At 38.3% G+C, this 18,741-nt stretch overlaps 1 protein-coding gene across 1 annotated transcript in view; it reads right to left on the bottom strand.

The window, feature by feature from the left end:
* TNFSF8 (TNF superfamily member 8) overlaps positions 1 to 18,741 on the bottom strand; it is a 42,801-nt gene that overhangs the window by 3,145 nt on the left and 20,915 nt on the right. Inside the window, exon 3 of the mRNA XM_069073969.1 lies at positions 4,387 to 4,458. Within this exon, the coding sequence (XP_068930070.1) occupies positions 4,387 to 4,458 (72 nt within the window). The remainder of the gene's footprint in view (positions 1 to 4,386; positions 4,459 to 18,741) is intronic.

Here is an 18,741-nt window from a genome sequence, read left to right as displayed (position 1 = left end):
TGTGTATTTCATTCCCTCCTCAAGCCAAATTCAATGGGAATAAGGTTGACCCATTCCCTTTTGCCTTCCTATTCTTCCCCTCCATTGTAACCATTTCCCCTTGCCTCTTCTATATGAGATAGTTTACCCCATTTTGTCTCTCCCCATCTCCTCTCATATTCCTCTCTCACCTCTGAATTTCACCCTTTAAGTATCATCCCTTCCCCTTAAATTGGTCCTGCGCCCTCTATCTATGTATACCTGTAAACATATATACACACATTCACATATGTATTCATATGCCCATATACCCTCATATATATATATTTCTATTCCCTTCAACTCCTGAGAAAAGTTTCATAAGTTACAATTATTGTTTTTCCATGTAGGAATGTTAATAGTTCAACTTTGATAAGTTCCTTATGATTTCTTTTCTCTGTTTACCTTCTCATGCTTCTCTTGCTTCTTGTATCTGAATGTCAAATTTTCTATTCAATTCTGTTTTTTTCATCAAGAATGCTTGAATGTCCTCTATTCCACTGAATGACCATATTTTCCCCTGAAACATGATACTCAGTTTTGCTGGGTAGGTGACTCTTGGTTTTAATTCCAGCTCCTTTGACCTCCAGAATATCATATTCCAAGCCCTTCGATCCCTCAGTGTAGAAGCTGCCAGATCCTTAGTTATCCTGATTGTGTTTCCACAATATTCAAATTGTTTCTTTCTGGATGCTTGTAATATTCTCTCCTTAATCTGGGAATTCTGGAACCTGGCTATAATATTCCTAGGATTTTTCTTTTTGGAATCTTTTTCAGGAGGTGATCGATGGATTCTTTCAACCTCTACTTTGCCCTCTGGTCAATGCCTTCATTTTTAAATGAGGAAACTGAGATCTAAAGAAGTAACTTGCCCAAAGTTTCACAGGTAGTAAGTAGCGGAGCTGGGATTTTAACAAGTCTTTGAACTTCAAATGCAGCAAACTTTCCATTGTGCCACAGGTTTGACAGAGGGGAAATCACAAGCAAACCAAACCCTTTCTATTAATTCAATATATTCAAAGGTAGAATGGGAGGCTTCAGAAGATAAATTCCCCTTTACTATAGGTCTTTAAGTTGGATTGCCACTTTTCAAGGATGTTGTAGAGGGAATTTCTATTTTTATTTAAATAAAATTGTATTGATATTTTTGTTTTTTACATTACCTACTGTTCCCAATGTATCTCTGCCTTCTCCTCTCAGAGATCTATTTCTTATAATAAAGAATAAAGGAGAGAAAAACAAAAAAAAAATAGTTTGGCAAAATAAAACAATAAAAATATCTGACATTGTGTGCAGTTTTCCGTGACCTTCTATCTCTATAAAGAAATGGGAGAGATTCCTTGCTTTTCTTTGGGACCAAGCTTGGTTATTATAATTTCACAACATTCAGTTTCTATCTTTTATTGTTCCCATTTATATTGCTGTAATCATTGTATATATTGTTTTCTTGGTTCTATTTTTTAACCATGCACCATTGCATGCTTTCCCATTGTTTCCTGTATTTACCATTTCCTATAAAACAGTAATGATATTCCATTACATTAATCTATCATGATTTGTTTAGCCATTCTCCAATCAATGAGCATCTATTGGTTTCAAGTTCTTTGCATCTCTTTTTCCATATCTATATACTTATAGATAGATATACACATATACACTCTACACACATACACACACACACATATATATATATACTCTACATATACATATATATATACACACTTTGTCTCTCTCTGTATATCTATCTGTCTGTCTATCTATCTATCTATCTATCTATCTATCTATCTATTTATCTATCTATCTTTTTTCACTGATATATTCCTAGAAGTGCAATCTCTGGGTTAAAGGGCATGGATATGTTTAGTCATATATGCAAATTACTTTCCAGAAAGAAAGCATTACTAAAAATGTGTTAATGTGTCTGTCTTTCCATAACCCCTTTAACATTGACTATTCCTATCTTTAGTCATTTTTATCAATTTGTTGGATGTAAAGTGAGACTAAGAGTTGCTTTGATTTGACATTATTAATGATTGGAAACATTCTTTCATATGGTTGCTAATAGTTTGCCATTCTTTTGAGAGTTGTTCGTTCATGAACTTTGACCATTTATCTATTGGGGAATGACTTCTGGTCATGCATTTGTTAGGTGGCTCAGGATAGAGCACCAGGCCTGGCGTCAGAAGGACCTGAGTTCAAATCTGGCCTCAGACACTTACTAGCTGTGTGACCTTGGGCAAGTCACTTAATCCCATTTACCTCAGTTTCCTCATCTGTAAAATGAGCTGGAAAAGGAAATGTCAGATTCTAGTACTTTGCCAAGAGAAGTCCAAATGGGGTCACAAAGAGTCAGACATGATTGAAGTGATTAAACAACAACAACAACAACATACTGGGTATCTGATCCTTAATCAGAAATATTTGATACAAAGATTTTTTTTTCTCAATTGACTACTTCTATTTTTGTCCTAGTTACATTGTGTCCATGCAGAAACTTTTCAATTTCATGTCATCAAAGTTATCTATTTTAATATTATTATTAATTGTCATGGAGAGATTTCAGGTATAGGTTAGACTAGCTGATCTTTAGTCTCTTTCAACTCTGAGATTCTACAACTCTGTGTTGCTGAGACTGAGCTTGTAAAAACTAGCCTTCACCAATAAAGTGCCATTTAGATGGTACAGATAGATGGAAGCAGGAAGCGGGAAGACCCGAGTTCAAATGTGGCCTGAGACACTACCTAGCTGTATGACCTTCAGGAAGTCACTTAAGATCTTTGTCTCATTTTTCTCAACTGTAAAATAGTATAACAATAGAGGGTGGAGCCAAGATGGTGGAGTAAAGGCAGGAACTTGCTTGAGCTCGTTCCCCAATCACCTCTAAGATGGGATAACATTAACACCTACCTCTCAGGGTTGTTGTGAGGATCAAATGAAACGATGTTTTTAACCCCCCCCCACCCTCACAAAAAACACTTAACATAGCACCTCAAACATTGTAGGCTTTATATCAATGCTAGTTATTATTATTAGTTTTTGAAACAAAGATGCTAAAGTCAGTAGTTTTAAGTTCTGCTGCTATACTGCTTCTGTTTTGTAATGGAAGATAAAAAACATGTTCTCTCTGATCTCTGAAGCAAATCATTTGCTAAGGGTAAGATTTAATTCACTGGCAAAAACAAATTAAAAAGGGAAAATAAAATGACTGTGGCTAATGTTCGATTTCTCTTCCACTCAGCCTTGAGAACAGCAGCACATTTTAGTGTTTCCTCCAAACACCTGTCTCTTGATAGAAGCATCTAGCAATATGCAAAAAGATTTTGGAGTTGTTCATTAAGATGTCAATCAGAGAGGCAGAACAGTCTTCACTGTATTTAACATGTCTCGTTGGCACAAATAAAGGCCTAGAAACAGTTATTCTGTTGAGCATCTGCTCTAGTAGCCATGAGGGAGATGGTCAAAAGTCATATAAGCTTGGTAAAATTCAATGATTCTTTGACTCATACCTGGAACTCTCACCCTGGTCCTCCTGTTCCCTCATATGTAGCCAGATCCAATCATACTTCACTTTATATTTTGGCCATCTTTTTGTCTGCTGCTCTACCACCACTACAGACTTTCTCCTCCCTGCTCCCCGCCTCGTCCCCTTCCCCCCCGCATTGCACTTTCCAGTCATAATTAAGGCAATATTATCATCACTACTGGAAAGGATGTGCCAAGTTACCACCCTAGGCTCCACTTATTATCCCTGTGACTTTGCAAACCAAAACATAACTCCTGGGCTACTATTACCTTTTATACTATATTATGTCTACCCTTTATAGAATAAACATATTTTGATGTGAGGAAATGTATTGCTTTTGTGTCCCCAGGTTTAGTATATAAGTTCTTAATAAATATGTCTTCCCTCCCTCCTTCCCTCCTTCTTTCCTTCCTTCCTTCCTTCCTTCCTTCCTTCCTTCCTTCCTTCCTTCCTTCCTTCCTTCCTTCCTTCCTTCCTTCCTTCCTTCCTTCCTTCCTTCCACAATGACTAAGTAGGGAAATGACCTTTAGAAGTTAGGGAAACAGCTAGGTGGCTTAGTGGGTAGAGCTTCAGTCCTGGACTCAGGAAGAACTGGGTTCAAATATGATCTCATATACTTACTAGCTGTGTGACCCTGGGCAAGTCACATAACCCTTTATACTTCAGTTTTGTCACCTATAAAATGAGCTGGAAAAGGAAATAGCAAACCATTCCAGTATCTTTCCCAAGAAAACCCCAAATGGGGATATGAAGTGTTGAACATGGCTGAAACCACTGAACAACAAGCAGATTCAAGATTTTAAGGAGGATTTGAAGGATTGGATAAATTGAACTCAATTACTGACCTTGTAGATATGCTGATGACTCAGTCCCTAGAGGCTTCTTCAGGATACTTAAGATGTCCAATGAGCAATTTCCTAAAAGCAAAAATCAGAGAAATATGAGAGTTTTATGTCTACTTTTGGGAACAGCAGATATATTCCTGATAACCCTCCATGGCCCTTGATTTAGAATAATAACAATTTTCCATTTTCAGGGGAGTGGCTTTCTCCTCTTTGGCCATTAACTATTTCCCAGTGATATCCATGGTGATGAATACCTAATCATGTTTATATAAAATGAGAGATGAGGAAAAGATATTGACAAGTTGCTTACAGTGCAGTGGGAAGGGAGGCTTTTCTTCAAAGGGAGAAGAAAAAGACAGCTATCATGATCAAATACAATAATATCACCAAAGAAATAGAAACCATTCAACATTTTATGAAGATAGGGAATGAATCCACCCTCATATCTCCTTCTCCCTGCCTCAAATCTCTTTACATATTCAATTGTCCTTTCATCCTGTACTCCAGTTTCTGAAGAAGTGGTAGGTGGTCTATTTCTTTGGTGAGGCAAAGAAATTTCTCGTTTCATGGCATTTTCTCATGTTTCCTCTGGCACTTCTCTCTCTCTCTCTCTCTCTCTCTCTCTCTCTGTCACTATCTCTGTTCTCTCTCCTCCTCTCCCTCCTCCTTCCCTTCCATCTCCCCCTCGCTTTCTGCCTCTTTTAATCCTCTCCTCTATTCTCCTTCTCTGTCTCCTTCTCCCTGCCCCAGCACCCCCGCTTCCTTTTTATTCCCTATTGTCTTCTTCCTGCCTACCTATAGATATGCTCATGTCTTCCTCATCCCTGGAAAACAGACAAAAATCCCCACTGTCTTTGACCCTACAATAACATTAAACCATCATCTTATATTATTTTTACTTTTATTGCTAAACTCTTAGAAATTATTCTTCATCCCTGTTGCCTCCATTTTCTCATCACCCAAGGGATTCAGACCTCATCACCCTAGTGAAATTGCTTTCTTGAGGACTATCAATGGTCTTTAAAAATTGCTTTTAACCATAGGGTCACTTCTCAATATGCAGGCAGAAATAGAACCCACTCTTGTAACAGAGAAAAATAGGTAAGGAAAGACAAGTCACCCAGCAGTCATGTTGGACAGTATTACAGCATTTGGCACCTGTATCCCTCAGCTCTCTGCACAGAGTGGGTTTTCTCAACTGTTCTCTATGACATTTTGCTTAATTGGAGTTTTGCCATATTTGATTCATATTTTGATTTACAGTATCATACTCACAGCCACTTCTGCTTTATTGTCTCTGTAGTAGTTCATATGAAATTTCACATGTTTCTCTGCTTCTCTCATATTCATAATTTATTATTATTATCATTATTATTATTATTTTTATTTTTTGGAGGGCAATTGGGGTTAAGTGACTTGCCCAAAGTCACACGGCTAGTTTTTGTGTTAAGTGTCTGAGGCCGGATTTGAACTCAGGTTCTCCTGACTCCAGGGCCGGTGCTCTATTCACTGTACCCATAGCCACCCCATATTCATAATTTCTTATAGCATTGTATCATTCCATTATATAAATGATGAGCTCCCATTTTGTTTCCTATTTTTTCTACCTGCTAAAGCCAACTTGTGAGAGCTGATTGTTAAATTTTCAATGTAAACATTTATACCTCAGAAATTGGCTAAAAATCAGGACTTGAGTTATTATTCATTGTCTAGACTTTAAAAAGTGGTGGAGAAGATGTTAATAATGTAGATTAAATTTAAAAAGCAAATCATAAGTCAGCTAGGTGGTACAGTAGAAAAAGCACACTGGACTTGGAGTCAGGAGGACCTGAGTTCAAATGTGGCCTCAGACATTCTTACTAGCTGTATGACCCTGAGCAAGACACTTAACTCTGATTGCCTCTCAAAAAAGAAAAAGTATATCATGCATATATTCCCCCCCCCAGAAAGTCAATTCTTAAATATGTACTATCACAGCCTTGAATGATGCTCTGAATATTTTGGTACATAATTGATAGATCTATATTTGAGGTCCTTGGGCTCTGTGCCCAGTTCTGGCATTACTGGATCAAAGGGTCACAAAAATATGACTTTTCTCAAATAAAACCAAAATGCTTTTAGAACAGGACCCAGATATTAGTGTACCTATTTTCCCCTAACACTCTAATGTTGATTATTTCTACATTTTAAAATCATTGTCCCTTTAACACATGAAAGTGTGAACTCAGAGAATCGTTTTTTTTTAAATAGTATACATACATACATACATATATATTTATTTATTTAACAATTGATTTTAAAACTTTGAATTCCAGATTCATTCCGTTCCTCCCTTGTCACCTGCCCTTACTGGGAAGATAAGCAGTTCAGTATATGTTGTACATGTGTAGCTAATGCAAAACAATAACATAGTAGATATATTATAAAAGAGTGACTATATTTCCCTCCCTCCTATCCCACCTCCCACTTATTCTATTCTTTACTTTGATCCTGTCCCTTTTCAAAAGTGGGTGCTTCCAACTTCCCTCCCCCCCAGCCTGCCCTCCCTTCCATCATCCTCCATCTCATGCCCTTCCCCCCCCTACTCTCCTGTAGGGTGAGATACCCTATTTAGTGTGTATTTCATTCCCTCCCCAAGCCAAATTCAATGAAAATAAGGTTGACCCATTCCCTTTTGCCTTCCTATTCTTTCCTTCCATTGTTACCATTTTCCCTTGCCTCTTCTATATGAGATAGTTTACCCCATTCTGTCTCTCTCCATCTTCTCCCATTATATTTCTCTCTCATTTCTTGATTTCACCTTTTAAGTATCATCCCTTCCTGTTAAATTGGTCCTGTGCCCTCTATCTATGTATACCTTTAAACATATATACACACATTCACATATGTATTCATATGCCCATATACCCTCATATGCAGACATATATATATATATATATATATATATATATATATATATTCCCTTCAACTATTTTCATACTGAGAAAAGTTTCATCAATTACAATTATTGTTTTTCCACATAGGAATTTTTTTTAAGCAATTAGGGTTAAGTAACTTGCTCAAGGTTAAACGGCCAGTTATTTCTGGGTGTGGTGCTAAGTATCTGAGCCTGGATTCGATCTCCAGGTCATCCCAACACTGGGGCCAGTGCTCTTACTCACTAAGCCACCTGGTCACCCTCCCCCCCCATGTAGGAATGTTAATAGTCCAACTTTGATAAGTTCCTTATGATTTCTTTTCCCTGTTTGCCTTCTCATGCTTCTCTTGCTTCTTGTATCTGAATGTCAAATTTTCTATTCAATTCTGGTTTTTCATCAAGAATGCCTGAAAGTCCTCTATTCCACTGAATGACCATATTTTCCCCTGAAACATGATACTCAGTTTTGCTGGGTAGGTGACTCTTGGTTTTAATCCCAGCTCCTTTGCCCTCTGGAATATCATATTCCAAGCCCTTTGATCCCTCAGTGTAGAAGCTGCCAGATCCTGGGTTATCCTGATTGTGTTTCCACAATATTCAAATTGTTTCTTCCTGGCTGCTTGTAATATTTTCTCCTTAATCTGGGAATTCTGGAACCTGGCTATAATATTCCTAAGATTTTTCTTTTTGGGATCTTTTTCAGGAGGTTATTGGTGGATTCTTTCAACCTCTATTTTGCCCTCTCGTTCTAAAACATCAGGGCAGTTTTCTTTGAGAACTTCCTGGAGGATGATTTCTAGGTTCTTACATTGATCATGGCTTTCAGGCAGTCCAATAATTTTTAAATTATCTCTCCTGGATCTATTTTCCAGGTCAGTGGTTTTTCCCATGAGATATTTCACATTGCCTTCTATTCTTTCATTTGTTTGGATCTGTTTAATAGCATCTTGATTTCTCATAAAGTCATTAGCTTCCATTTGCTCCAATCTAATTCTGAAGCAATGATTCTCCTCAGTGAGCTTTTAAGATTCTTTTTCCATCTGGCAAATTTGGCTTTTTAAGGCATTCTTCTCCTCATTGCCTTTTTGAGCCTCTTTTGCCAATTGCGTTAGTCTATTTTTTAAGGTGTTATTTTCTCCAGTCAGGCTGTTGACTCTCATTTCATAATTTTCTTGCATTGTTCTCATTTCTCTTCCCAATTTTTCCTCCACTTCTCTTATCTGCTTCTTAAGGTCCTCTATGGCCTGTAACCAGCTCATATTTTCCTTTGAAGCTTTTGGTGCAGGAGTTCTGACTTCATTGTCTTCCTCCTGTTCCATGCTTTGCTCCTTTTTGTCCCCGAAATAGGAGTCTACTGTTGGAATCTTCTGTCTGCTTTGTTTCCTTTGCCTGGTCATGTCTCCCATCAGTCACTTGACCCCTGGGCTTTTTGCCCCAGTAGGACTCCGCCATCAGACAGGGGAGCTTTCGTCCCAAATGCTGGGGTTTTCTCAGCTGCTGGAGGTATTAGATGGGTGCCCTCTTTGAGGCCTCTACATGCTCTGGCAAGCTGGACACACACCACAGGACCTCCACCCTAGACCACAATCCAGATCCAAGCAGGTTAAAGCAAGAGTGATAACCCCTCAGACTGGTCGCTTGATCCCCCTACACTCTGCAGGCCAGGAGCTAAAGCTGCCACTTGGAGCTGGCTGGCTGTGCTGGGTGTCTCAGGGTCTTGCCCCAGGGGCAAAAGCCAACGCACTCCCACTTACTGCATCCCAAAGACTAGCCTGCACTGACGTCTCACTTTGCCCTTTGTATCTATGTGTTCATAATTCTGGAAACGGCCACAGCTGATGGTGATCCGGAGTCCCTCTATCCAGTGGCTGGTCAGACCTGCCCTGGGGCTAAAACCTCCAGCTCAGGGGGCCTGGGCTCAGCTCCCAGAGCACTGAGCTGATCAGTTCCTGCCAGCCTGCTGGGCTGTCCTCAGTGGGAAGTTAGCTTCTCTGTGTCATTTTGTGGGTTTTGCAGCTCCAAAGTTTGTTCAGAGTTCCCTTTTTACATTGATTGGGGAAGGTGGAAGCCGGAGCCACTTGGACGTCCTGCTTCTACTCCGCCATCTTCACTCTGTGCCGTGCACACCCCCCCCCCCCACCGAGAATTGTTTTAACTTACAATCCTCTTACTAGTAGTAATCAGTATTAGCAATTAGGAGCATTTTAATGTCATTTATAGTTCACATTTCTTCTTTTGAAAATTGTGTTATCATATACTTCAACCTCATATGTATTGGGAAATGGCTCTTTGTCTTATATTATTTTTAAATAGCATATATCTTAGATATTAGATTTTGTGGGAGATCATTTAGAATATATATTTTATTAACTCTTCCCTAAGAATATTTAGTCAAACTCATTTATGTTAAACTTTGATTATTTAAAATCTTTGGCAGTATCTATCAGTAACTACTTTTAAGCTTCTCAGTATGTTAATTCCAGTTACTGAATTGGCATTATTGTCTTTTTGGTATTTTGTCAAGGAAGCTTTATCTTTCCAATCAGTGCAAAAAAGACTCCCATCCCAGATGCAGGGCTTTGTATTCTCAGTTTTACTGGGTGGAAGAGTAGATATTTAAAATTATTCTCTTCTTTTGAAGTTGTTTAAGGTTCCCAGATAATATAGTATATTTTTTGGCGGCGGGGTAGAGGTGAGGGTGTACTATCAGGAAAGCAGGGAGGACAATTATTTCTATAACACATACAAAAAAATTTAATTAAGATCAGCTATCCTTGGAATTGTGCTTAAGCTCATTGGAATTAGTTAATTTAGTACTTCTCAATAAATGCCATCTTGCAATTAAAGTGCTGATGACCAAAAACTTCAATATTTGCACATCCCCAGCTTTTAGCTATTAGCATCATTTACTTAAATTGCTCATTTCTCTCTCTCTCCTTTCTAATTTCACCTCTTTCTCTTCATCCGAATCCTTCTCCATCATTCTTCTACATCAACCTCTTAACATATATAATATTCTTTCTGTGGCACTCTTTTCTGAGAAATGTTCATTTACTCTGTCCTCTTCCTTATTTCTATCCTTATTTGGTTATTCTCAATTTTATTCTCATTAATGGCCATACATTTATATGTTTCTTTTTATTCTTGACATGTCCCTCATGAAAGGTAGGTCTTCTGAAAAACAAGTTGAATTTGCTCCTCTATCCCTTTCCTGAATTCCTTCATTTTGAGATATTCCTTTTATTTTTTCCTTTTCTATTTATTGTTGTTTTGTGGAGTCTTCTTTTGTGTTTCACTCTTTGATATATTAAGAAAGAGGTAATGTTGTATTGGGGAAGTCAGTCTATACTCTGAGTCAGGAGGTCTGACCCTATCTCCTGCCTTTATCATGAGTGCTCACCCTTCCCAATGTTCACCTTTTTCAACCCCACCATACTCTCTCTGTCATCCCTAGGGTATAGTACATGTATATTTTCTCTTCTGAGGTCAGTTGCTATCTTGGGAAACACAACCTTTGTTCAGAGTGAGTTGTCCTGTAAGGGCTCTCAATGTGCTCATTCACACCAACATGTGAGGTACTTTAGTATTATGATGCACTTGTCTCTCTTCTACCTCCTCCCACCATGGAAACATATTTAAATGACACCATTTCCTTTCTCTTTTTAGGGTATGATCAGTCTTTATTTCCTGCCTCTGATTCCTTCTTCTCCATTATTCTTACCTAATTCTTTAACAACATTTCATATACTTTGAGAGTCTAAAAAATTATTGTCCATTTTTTACACATACATCTGATGGATGGAATTTCATTCCTAGGACTCCTCCTTCTCCCCATATTTTGCCTTCCCTTTTCCCATTTCAGTAGCTTGCAGCTATGCTATCCCACTACCCTGCATTGAAATGATTGGTTTACTTATAGAAGAGCATGGTTTATTGTTCATAAACTATTAAATCAATTCTTCCTCCTTCCTTTCTCCTGACTCAGGTCCCTTAAATCTTTAGCCCACTCTATTCTTTTATTCTTTAGTAATTTTTCTTTACTTTTTCTTTCAACCTTCAATTAGATTAAAAAAAATAGTAGGATTGTCTTGATCTGGAAAATTAGATAATTGATTTCTTTGCTTAGCCTTTTCTTGACAATTGTACTTATTGCCTTTAGGGTGTTTATTTTCCTCGTAGTATTTGAAAATTATTCCTCTTTTTTTTTGGTAAATAAGTCACTCAAATGGTTCTCTTTTATTTTTTGAAGGTTCATATTCAGATCTTTCCATTGATAAATAGGTTCATCCTAGAAAGATGTTACTTTGGAGGTGGATCCTGAGATCCTTTACTTTTTCAGCTGTTCTATATTTTTTACTGTTGATTTGAAGTAATCCTGATCTATTACAACTGACTTTCTTTCAGAATTGAAGGCCTTTTTCCTGGTCACTTTCAAAATTCACTATTTAGTGCTGAAAATGTGAAACTTATCAACAACATTCCTTGGAATTTTAAACTTTGAGTTTCCTTCTGTTAACAACTTACTAGTTCTATCAATTAGTACTTTGATCTCTATTTTCAAAACTTCTGGACAACTTAAAAAAAATATTTCCTGAATATGGTATGCAGGCTTTAAATTTATCCTTCTTATTACTTTTTGGAACCACAGTTTAGCAAGAATTTTGATAAGCCAGAAAGTATCTAGAGGGAATACACTCAAGTATGGTGAAGGGCCTTGAGTTCATGCCATGTGAAGATTGGTTGAAATGCTGTATCTTAGAGAAAAGAATATTTGGGTGATTGGGTGGGGAATATTATAACTGTCTTCAAACATTTGAAATTTTGAATAGAATTAGACATTAGATTTGTTAATCTTGGCTCTAGAGGGCAGAATTGGGATGAAACCACCAAGGGGAAAATTTAGGCTTTATGTAAGGAAAAAAACTTAACAATTAGAGCTCTTCTGAATAATAGGATGATTCAGAGGTTAGTATGTTTTTTCCTCACTGGAGGTTTTTAAGCACAGGCTAGATGACCTCTTAGATATAAGACATAAATGCTTATTCAGGTAGGATTGGATAAGATGGCTTTCAGTATCTCTTCCAATTGTGAATTTCTGTGAATTCTGTGAGTAATAAGACAATGGCTTTTGGGAATGACAGGGTCAAGTAAAGTTTATTGTTCTTGTTCATGAAGTTCACTTGCTTTGACTTTTATAGCATTTATGTATTCTTCCAGAATCATTGGTTTTGACTTTTCTTCCACCAGTTTTTCTTTCCCTTATTATTGAATTCCAGTTCTGTCATACTGTTGTTCATAGCTACTACTTTGCTGAGATTTTCCTTTGTTTTAAGCTGTGTATTTGTTTATTTTCCTCCTATTTCTGCCTTTTTAAATCCCTGGTTTCCATGAAGACTCAGCTCATATCCCATCTTCTGTAGCAGTCTTTTTTCCCAGTTCTTTCAGAGGACAATGACTTCTCCTCTAAGCTTATCTTGTATCTACTTTGTACGTATATTGTATATACCTATGGATATGCATATGCTCTCATTAGAATGTGAACACCTTGATGGCAAGAATTTTTTTTCTTCTTCCTACTTCTCTCACTTATATTAAATATTTAATAAATGCTTGTTGATTGATGAGTTGAGAATTCCAATTTCTGATCTAATTTCTATCCCAATATATTCTTTAAGCTTTTTTTTTTCTTTTATGCTCTCCTGGAGTTTCTTACTATTTTTCCATGATCTCTATGGAAGCTTCCAAATGTCCTGTTTGTTCTCTGACTCTGTCTCTGTCTCTTTCTTTTTTAGAGGGAAGGGGACTCACTTTCTTTTAAATTACAATATTTATTCACTGTTTTGTGATCTTTTTTTTGGAGGGACTTTTTCTCATCTTTCCTTCCAGTTATATGAATCTTACTGTTGGTTTACTGGTTGGGGGTAGGGTGGGGTAGGACTGGACCTTTATCTGCCTTTTTAGTTTTTCAGACTTTACAGTACAGTAAATGCTAATTGAATTGAATTCCTAGTAGCTTTTATTAGGTTTATCTACTCAATGTTTTGTTCCTCCACCTTCCTCTCCTGTGGCCACTGCCACTGTTTTCCTGTACAAAACAAATTTGATGACTCAGTCCCTTTTAGTGGGCAGGTTTGAGGATCTGGCTTGGTCCATGCCATATATAAATTCTACCAGGAAATGAATGGAAGCAGCTAAGTTTCTAGGTCTTTCCCCTCAGATACAGAAGCCACTTCCCCTATAGCCAGCTCTGCAATACCATTCTCCCTTCTCTTTTTCCTGATCCTACACAATTCCTTTCAGTTGCAATACTGGGTAAGACCACAGATTTTCACTTCTTGGTTGAGGGTTCACTGCTGGAAGGGGCAGGAATAGGGTTGGAGGAAGAAGGGAGTAGTTTAGGTGAGTGAGACCTTCAGGTAGTTCAGGGGTTTTTTTTGCGGGGGAGGTGCTAATTTGGAAGATGCTGCATTGCATGGTAGTATTTTGTCTGCTCTTACTGATGACCAATCTTTAACTAATATTGTTGTCATTGTTCAATCATGTCAAATTCTTTGTGACCCCGTTTGGGGATTTCTTGGCAAAGATACTGGCATGGTTTGCCATTTCTTTCTCCAATTCATTTGACATATGAGGAGACTGAAGTAAACAGGGTTAAGTGACATGACCTGGGTCACAAAGCTAGTAAGTATCTGAGACCAGATTTGAACTCAAGGACATGAATCTTCCTGACTCCAGTCCAGGCATTCTAACCACTAGCTGTCCTTTAATTACTACAAATCTGGCAAATTTCTTCTTATTTGAGATAATTGGAGGTAGAGGAGCTATGCTAAAATAAATACCACCATCTTGCCAAGCATATCAGCAATAGTCTTTTAACTCGCATTTTTTGGCTTTTTCTCAATTTTCATCCTTGATGTCTATAGTTTTTGAAAGTTCTGACTGTCTTATCTTTTTAGAAGCTCTATCCTTCCTTGATTTCCATGATGCTCTCTTTCCTTGGTCTCCTTTTGTGTATCTGATTGCTATTTCTCAGTCTCCTTTGCTGAATCATCATCCATCTCCTCCCTCATCCCATTTCAAAGGAGTATACTTCTAGATTCTGTCATAGATCATCTACTTATCCCTCTAAACATTCTCCCTTGGTAAACTCATCTTATTCCATGAGTTCAACTTGTTTATGTGTAGCAGTCATAACCTCCTCCCCTGGACTCCAGTACCACCTCATTTGCCAAACATGTCCACTTGGAAGTCTCAATAGCAACTGAAACTCCACACATCCAAAAACAAACCCAATCTTTGTTCCTAAACCTATCCCTCTTCCAAATTTCCCTATTTCTGGTGAGGATGCCCCTATCAGAGTCATCTTAAACTCTTACATCTCCCATACCTCCGACATCCAGTTGGTTTCTAAGTCCTGTTGATTCTCCCTTTACAACATATTTCACATATGTCCCCTCCTCTCCACTATTCTTCTTGGGTCTTCATCAAATTTAGTAGTATCTATTTATTTCTGTACATCCATTCTATCAGTAGAATGCAAGCTCTTTGAGGACAATGATTTTTTTCTTTGTATTCCAGTGTCTTATACCTTGTCTTGAAAATGTCAGATGCTTAATAAATGTTTGTGGGATTGAATAGTTATTGTGTTTTTTGTTTTCAACAACAACAATAAAAACTTGTGGGCCTTTTTCTTAATATACTTTGCTTCTATTCATAATATCATCTGAACCTAGGATATACTCTTGGCACTACAAAATTATATCATTATATTATTTAATGAAACTTGAAGAAAATATTTCCTTGAGGCTCAGATTCCTTTCATTGCTAATGTTTGCTGATTCAGACATCTGTGTTTTAATGGCTATGAGTCTATGTCTGGTGACACTCTCTGAAAAGGTCTGTGACCTTTAGCTCATCAATTTTTTGCTCCTTTCTTTTTCCCCCACCCCCACAGTTTTACCCTAAAACTGATGGATCAGCTCAAGCAGTTACTTAGAAGTTCAAGTGGGCTGAAGAGATTGGAGAATGTTATTACATAGGGGACTCCTGGGCCTGACCCTGACTGCTTCTCTGGATCTTTAGACCCAGGACTCAGGCCTTGAAGTTATACACTTCTTGGTTAGGAGAACTTGGGTTTCTCTAGTTGACTGTCTAAAAAGCCTGGTTCCTGTTATGTCTGTACTAAATTCAAATCAGTTAAACCATTTTGGTAGAAATGATTAGTCAGTTAAATAGTGACCATTGTTTGACCAGTCTATTCTGGCAGCCCTGCCAAAGTGCTGAGTGTTTATAAACATTGACTCATTATGAAATTGGCTAAGCTCAGAAGCGACATTCTGTGCAAAGGTAGTAGTAGTGGAACTCTAGATTAGAAGTCAATGGTCCTGGTACCACTTCTGCTATTAACTTACTGTGTGATTTTGTGCAAGTTACAATTTTGCTTTGGTATCAGTTTCTTCATCTGTAAAAAGAAGGGGGGTACTCTCTAAGGTCCTTTCCAGTTCTAAAATTCTATATTCCATGAGTTCAAGTTGTTTTTTCCCCCTCCCATTCATTCAGTACACTATGCTGAGGGATACAAAGAGATATGACTTGGGTCCTGCTCTAGGTCTAAAGGAGGGAGGAGGAACTAAGAAGACCCAGATAACTATGGTACTCCCAGAGAAAGTGAGATGAGGAAAAAAGGAAAGGTCCAGGAAAAAGGCCAAGAGAAGACAGAGGTTCCTAGCACAGTGTTTCACTTAATAGGTATGCTATTGATTGATCCCTTTCTCCTAAGGTGAGATTGAGCCAGAGAACAGGTTGAACTGGAATTAAGCCTTCCAGGAGAGAGAAGACTTTAATAGATAGAGTTTGGGATTGGGGAAGAGGAGAGAGAGTTTATTTCAGTCATGGGGGACAAGGACCTGCTTTTGAGCAGAGGAATGACATGAACAGAAAGACCTTAGGAATGGAATTTTCACAGATATATGGAGAATAGGTTGAAAAGAGATTGCAAACAGGGACACCAGTTGGGAGGCTATTAAAATAGATGAAGTTACAAGTGAGGAGCCTCTGAGTTGCTTTCTATCTCTGGATCTATGATCCCATGAAGACAGTATGTGAATGAGAATAGTTAATAGTTCACTCAGGCTGGGATATAGGCAAATGAAGGGCAGGATAAAGCTAGGTTGGAGTCAGAATGTGGAGGTCTTCAATGTCAGAGTCAAAGGTTTAAACTTCTCAGTATTCGGTGGACTGTCTCGGAAGCTTTTGTGGAAGTTGTAAAAAACAATCACTCTGGCATGGACAAAAGAAAATCAGCTTAACATATAAGAGGAAAAGAGCATATTTGGCCCATCTCTTCTCCCCAACCAGGCTTTCTACAAGCACAGCTGGAATTTCTGTTGCTGCATTTAATACTGAGGAAGTCAAACTACATTGCTGCTCACATGACTTAGTAAGTTGCAGAGCAGTTAGAAGAGGCCTGAAATGCTTGAGCCACCAAAACTTAATAGTCTCTCTACTCTCTGCAGGAAGGCATTGTTGGGGTGGGGGAATCCCTACAGAAAAAAATCAGCCTACACTTAGAGCATTAAAAACCAAAGGCACTTGAGTTATTCCCTTCTTCTTTTTGATGAATTTTGCTTAATTCAACAAACTTTTATTAAGTGCTCGTCATCAGGCACTGTACTAAGGCACCCTCATCAATCTTATTTTGGGGAAGGCTCCAGACAAGCACTGTCCTTGGTGTTGAAGGCTAGGCTGGGCTACATCCCATGTCTATCCTAGGTTAATTCTCCTCTGCTTCTTCTAATTTCATGGTCTTGTGTGATAGAGTGGAAAGAACCTTTGATTTGGTTCAAGTCCAGGCTCAAACCCTATGTTCCTTCCTTACTATTAATTTGTCACTTTAATATATTGTTGTTGTTGTTTGGTGGTGGTGGTGGTGGTGGTGGTTGGTTGTATTTGACCCTTTGTGACCCTATTTGAGGTTTTCTTGGTAAAGATACTGGAGTGCCATTTCCTTCTCCAGCTCATTTGACACATGAGGAAATGGAGGCAAACAGGGTTAAGTGACTTGCTCAGGGTCACACAGCTAGTAAGTGTCTGAGGTCTAATTTGAACTCAGGTCTTCTTGACTCCAGGCCCCATGCTCTATTCAATGTGCCATCCAGTTGCCCCTATTAATGAATATAAAATATAATTATTTTAAATGAATTCATGAAAAGAGTGCTAGAATTGCAGTCAAGAGGCCTAGATTCAAATACCTGCTCCAACATTTACTAACTAGGTGACTGTGGACAAGTCATCTAATTTCCTCTAGTCTTAGCTTCCTTGTCTGTGAAAAGTGGATAATAATGCTTTCACCAGCAAACTTGGAGTTTCTCTGTTGGGAAAGCATTTTATAAACCATGAAGTAAGATGCAAATGTGAGTCATTATTGTTGTCACCTTATTTCCCCTTGCAAATAATCATAGCTGATATTCATTGTGAAGCACTTTGACATCCATAATCCCATTTGGGCTTGAAAGCCACTCTGTGAGGTAGCTACTGCAGGTATTACTATCTCCATGTAACAGATAAGCAGAGAGAAGTTAAGTGACTTGTCTGTGGTCCCATTGCTAATGAGTGTCAGAGAGAGGATTAGATGCCAGCATTTTCCTTATAGTATTTTCTGACTCAAGCTTCAGCACTCTATTCACAATGTCTTTTGAACAGATTGTAAGATCCTGGGTATTAAAAATATATTTTTCATTTCTTTTGTAGCCTTCATAGTACCAAGGACAGTGCTATGAACCTACTATCATCATAGAACTGGAAAACACTTTAAACATCATGCCATACAAACCCCTAAGTTGATAGATGAGAAAGCAAATGCCTGAATGAGGGAAGTGACCTGCCCATAGCAGCTCATAGTAGGCACCCAATAACTACTTCCTGATTTAATGAGTGGATTGATTGAATGAGCCTGCTCCAAGATACTTCCCATCTCTAACATTCTGATTGTGTGACTTGGCCATTCTCTTTAGGACCTGGAAGGGACTTTAGAGACCAGAGACCAACCCTCATAGCTTCATTCCCAGGCACACCCTGCAGGTTGAGTTAGATGGGAAGATAAGATATGTGATCCTGGACTGAAATAGCATATCACACCCAGACTCAGCTACTCCCTCATCTGATGAAAGCATCCTCACCCCACTTTGGCTGAGGTGGTACCAGTTACAGCAGGTGAGAGTGTATAGATATATGTCAGAAGTCTGGCATGTTTGGACTTGTCTTTCTTAAATATTAACTCTCCCTCTCCTCTCCTCTCCTCTCCTCCCTCCCTCTCTCCCTTCCTCCCTCCCTCCCTTCCTCCCTCCCTCCCTTCCTTCCCTCGCTCCCTTCTCCTTTCTTTCTTTCTCTTTCTCTTTCTTTCTTTCTTTCTTTCTTTCTTTCTTTCTTTCTTTCTTTCT

The sequence above is a fragment of the Petaurus breviceps genome, unplaced genomic scaffold (genome assembly GCF_028583685.1).
Source record: "Petaurus breviceps papuanus isolate PSGF00001 unplaced genomic scaffold, PetGlider_PUasm1.0 90879, whole genome shotgun sequence".
NCBI lineage: Eukaryota > Metazoa > Chordata > Mammalia > Diprotodontia > Petauridae > Petaurus > Petaurus breviceps.
The sequence above is the reverse complement of the archived record's forward strand: the minus strand, read 5'-3'. Positions and strand labels throughout refer to the sequence as shown.